A 4,399-nucleotide genomic window follows, 5' to 3' on the forward strand; every position below is an offset into this window, starting at 1 on the left:
GACTCACTTGAAAGAGTCTTGGGGTGCAGTCTGCACTGCAGAGAGGAGCTAAAAAGCTCAGGCCTCCTGAGAGCTAAAGCCAGGACGGCCAAAGGAATGTGTGTGTGTGTGGAGGGGGGTGACCTTGGGCCCCCCGACCCTTGCTGCAGCTTCAGAGAAGCTGGCGGCCATCTTGAGGCAGAGCACAGAAGCTCTGTAAAGGGGCTTGACTCCCCTGAAGATACCAGACCGTCACAGAGGCTTCTGCACTTCGTCGATATGACCGTGGTGGAGCGACCTTTGTCTGGGGTAACGCAGCCCACGGGAAGACCCTTCGTTTGCGTCGGAGGGTCGAGGGCCTTGGAGACCCCCTCGTGTGCCTTGGCAAGGATCCAGCTGCAACTGCTTCATGAAAGACACAGAGAGCCGCTGCCCCTAGGGAACTGCTGCTCGGAGACTGGAAGGGGTCTTTTCTTCTTCTTCCCTCCCGGACTTTTATTTGGAAGGGAGAAGAGATTTGGCCCATTGTAAATATATTATGTCACGGTAGAGATAGAGTTAAGATTGTCTGTAATGTATTATACTATTTATTTATGTGTACAGTCACTGTAATATAATTCCCTTTCCCCCACATTGAGTCTGGTGTTTTTGCCTGGAAAACCCATCTCACACTGGGTTGAGATGTGGGAGGGGGGCTAGGAATCAGGAATTGGATTTTGGGACTTAAAACCATGACACTGATGCCCTCCCAAGAGTCTTAAATTGAGCTTAAGACTCCGAGGTGGCTTCTTAATCCGGGTTTTCCCGGTTTCCTGAATCGCTTACGATCTCTCACCCGGTGGGGATGTTCCCTACGGAATTTTTTTAGGTTGGAAAAGACCTCTGAGACCTTTGGAGTCCCCCCCTGAAGCCAGCAGTGCCCGGGGTGTGGCGGGGCACGGATGCCACCAGAACCCTACATTCCAAGCAGGTGAAGGACCTCCCTTCCCGGTTTTCCTGCTTCCCAGAGGACTCACGGTATTCCAGGAGGGATGAGTGGGCGTCGGGAAGGCTCTGGAAGCGCCGGTCGGGTTGGCAGGAGTTGAGCCTCACGAAGAGGCCGCGTTTCGGGGCGCAGTGGAAGTAGGACTTGCCCAACCACTCGCCCCCGGTGACCCCCTTGTCTTCATCCTGGGGGAAGTGGGAAAAAGCATCCGGGAAAGGCAGAGGATTTATGGGATCACGGAGTTGGAAAAGAGCTCTGAGAGCACCCAGCCCAACCGAGGCCACCAGTAAACTGTGTCCTCCCCAAAGGGCCACATCCATAGGGATGGGAAATCCCTTCAGGGATGGGAAATCCCTCCAGGAATGGGGATTCCACCCCTCCCCTGGGCAGCTCCTTCCAATGCTTTCCAGCCTTTTCCAGGAAGGAATTTTCCCAATATCCCACCTAAACCTCCCCTGGTGCAGCTTGAGGCCGTTTCCTCTCGTCCTGTCGCTCGTTCCCTGGGAGCTGAGCCCAATCCCACCCAGTTCCACCTTCCTGTCCCCCTGGATTCCCTCTGATCCCCCTTTTTTCCAGGATGAGCCCCCCCAGTTCTCGCTGCTCCAAACCCTTCCCTGGGCAGCTCCTTCCAATGCTTTCCAGCCTTTTCCAGGAAGGAATTTTCCCAATATCCTGCCTAAACCTCCCCTGGCACAACTCGAGGCCGTTTTGTCTCGTCCTGGTCCTTGTTCCCTGGGAGCTGAGCCAGATCCCACCGAGTTCCACCCTCCTGTCCCCTGGATCCTCCCTGATCCCCCTTTTCTCCAGGATGAGCCCCCCCAGTTGCTCCCGCTGCTCCAAACCCTTCCTGGTTCTGTTCCCTTCCCGGGAAACGCTCCCAGCCCCTGGAAGTCGTTTCCTCTCGTCCTGGTCCTTGTTCCCCGGGAGCTGAGCCCAATCCCACCCAGTTCCACCTTCCTGTCCCTCTGGATCCTCCCTGATCCCCTTTTTCTCCAGGATGAGCCCCCCCAGCTGCTCCCGCTGATCCAAACCCTTCCCTGGGCAGCCCCTTCCAATGCTTTACAACCCTTTGCAGGAAGGAATTTTCCCAATATCCCACCTAAACCTCCCCTGGCACAACTTGAGGCCGTTTCTTCTTGTCCTGGCCCTTGTTCCCTGGGAGCAGAGCCTGATCCCACCCAGTTCCACCTTCCTGTCCCCCTGGATTCCTCCTGATCCCCCTTTTCTCCAGGATGAGCCCCCCCGGTTCCCGCTGATCCAAACCCTTCCCTGGGCAGCCCCTTCCAATGCTTTCCAGCCTTTTCCAGGAAGGAATTTTCCCAATATCCCACCTAAACCTCCCCTGGCACAACTTGAGGCCGTTTCCTCTCATCCTGGCCCTTTTTCCCCGGGAGCAAAGCCCGATCCCACCCAGTTCCACCTTCCTGTCCCTCTGGATCCTCCCTGATCCCCCTTTTCTCCAGGATGAGCCCCCCCAGCTGCTCCCGCTGCTCCAAACCCTTCCCGGCTCCGTTCCCTTCCCGGATGTCCCCGGAGATCCCAAACCTGCTCCTCACCAATTCCACTCCAGCCATTTTCTCCTTAATCTGGGGCAGGAATCTCAACCAGCGGATGATTCCCGACACTTGGCTCCCCTTGTCCAAGGCGATCTGGACCATGGAATTCACTTCCAGGGCGGAATTCCCGCCTTCGCCCTCCTCGCCGCTCTCGCCCGGCTCCGCTTTCCTCGGATTCGGGGCTCCCAAACCGACGTCGGAGTCGAAGGATGGAAACAAACCTGAGGGACAACACAAAACACCGGATGAGACGGGAATTCCATCCCAAATGGATGGAATCTCTGGATCTCCCCTAATTCCAGGTTTATTTGGGAATTCCAGGCCACACAGACGAGCACAAGGTGTAATTCCCAAGGGATGGCCAAGCTGGTCTGACAGGATGACAGGGAATGTCCCGGCTCCCTGTTTCCCGGCCTTGGAGCTAATCCAGCCCTTCCCAAACTCCTGGAATGGCAGCAGGGGGTTCTTCCCGAATTTTTCCGCCTTTGGTGAGATGAATCAGCGAAAATTCCAATGATTTTTGGGGGGAATTTGGAGATTCCACCAATTCCTTGCTTTTCCCAACGACTCCCACCGGAGCTTTTCCCACCGGGATGAAGCTCCGGCTCCACTTCCCACTAAATTAAAGCCTCTTCCCAAAGGAAAAACTCTTTTTCCCGGGATTCACCTTCAGCTGCCTCACCCAAAGAATTCCGCCTGGAACTCGGGGATTTTTCCATAAATCCCGATCGACTCAGCTTTTATTGGATTTTCAGACCCCGCGGAGAGGGAATAAATCCCAAATTTTCCCCCCCCCGGAATTCCCACAGGGAGTCACCTACTCGGCAAACTCTCCTTCACCACAGAATCCAGGGGGATTTCCCGGAAAATATCGGTCGTTCCTTCTTCTTCCTGAAAGGAGAGGGGGAAAAAAAAATCCATCAGCAAACGCTGGAAGAGGAGGGAATTCTGGAATTCTTTTTTTTTTTAATATTTTTTTCCCATTTTTTTTTCATTGGAAAATTCAAAAATCTGAATTTTAAACTGAAAAAATCTGAATTTTAAACCGGAAAAATCTGAATTTTAAGCCGGAAAAATCTGAAATTTAAACTGGAAAACCTGAATTTTTAACCGGAAAATCTGAATTTTAAACTGGAAAATCTGAACTTTAAACCAGAAAATCTGAATTTTAAACCGGAAAAATCTGAAATTTAGACCAGAAAAATCTGAATTTTAAACTGGAAAAATCTGAAATTTAAACCGGAAAATCTCAATTTTAAACTGGAAAAATCTGAAATTTAAACCGGAAAATCTCAATTTTAATCTGGAAAAATCTGAAATTTAAACCGGAAAATCTCAATTTTAATCTGGAAAACCCCAATTTTGAACCAGAAAAATCTGAATTTTAAACTGGAAAATCTGAATTTTGAACTGGAAAAATCCGAATTTTAATCCGGAAAATCCCAATTTTGAACCAGAAAAATCTCAATTTTAAACCGAAAAATCCGAATTTTAAACCAGAAAATCTGAATTTTCAACCGGAAAATCCGAATTTTAAACCGAGAAAATCCAAATTTTAAACTGGAAAATCCGAATTTTCAACCGGAAAATCCGAATTTTAAACCGGAAAATCCCTCACATCCCTCTGGGAAATTCCTCCTGCTCCTCTTTAACATCCCACCACGATGCGGCTCTTCGGAAAATTCCCAAGAAAACCCTGGAAAAGCCGCTCTCACCGGACAAACCCTGACGAACCATCGGCTCCCTTCCCGATAAACGGCCATGGCAATTCCCTTGGTCGGGATCTCATCCACGTAAAAGCTGACGGCGTCTCCCACTTTCACGGGAAGCGCCTCTTCTCCGGCCTCTTTCACATTCCCGAAATTCTTGCCCGGGGTTG

At 51.1% G+C, this 4,399-nt stretch overlaps 1 protein-coding gene across 1 annotated transcript in view; it reads right to left on the bottom strand.

The window, feature by feature from the left end:
* The window catches only part of LOC113981215 (ubiquitin carboxyl-terminal hydrolase CYLD-like), a gene marked incomplete at its 5' end in the record, with an annotated part of 15,129 nt that overhangs the window by 7,106 nt on the left and 3,624 nt on the right, over positions 1-4,399 (bottom strand). The window contains 4 exon segments of the mRNA XM_027708504.1: positions 996-1,149; positions 2,521-2,741; positions 3,342-3,411; positions 4,236-4,399. The exon segment at positions 4,236-4,399 is cut by the window's right edge and continues 12 nt beyond it. Of these exon segments, the coding sequence (XP_027564305.1) occupies positions 996-1,149; positions 2,521-2,741; positions 3,342-3,411; positions 4,236-4,399 (609 nt within the window).

This window comes from Neopelma chrysocephalum, unplaced genomic scaffold, assembly GCF_003984885.1.
Source record: "Neopelma chrysocephalum unplaced genomic scaffold, ASM398488v2 Primary Assembly neopelma1_96261, whole genome shotgun sequence".
In the NCBI taxonomy this organism is placed as follows: domain Eukaryota; kingdom Metazoa; phylum Chordata; class Aves; order Passeriformes; family Pipridae; genus Neopelma; species Neopelma chrysocephalum.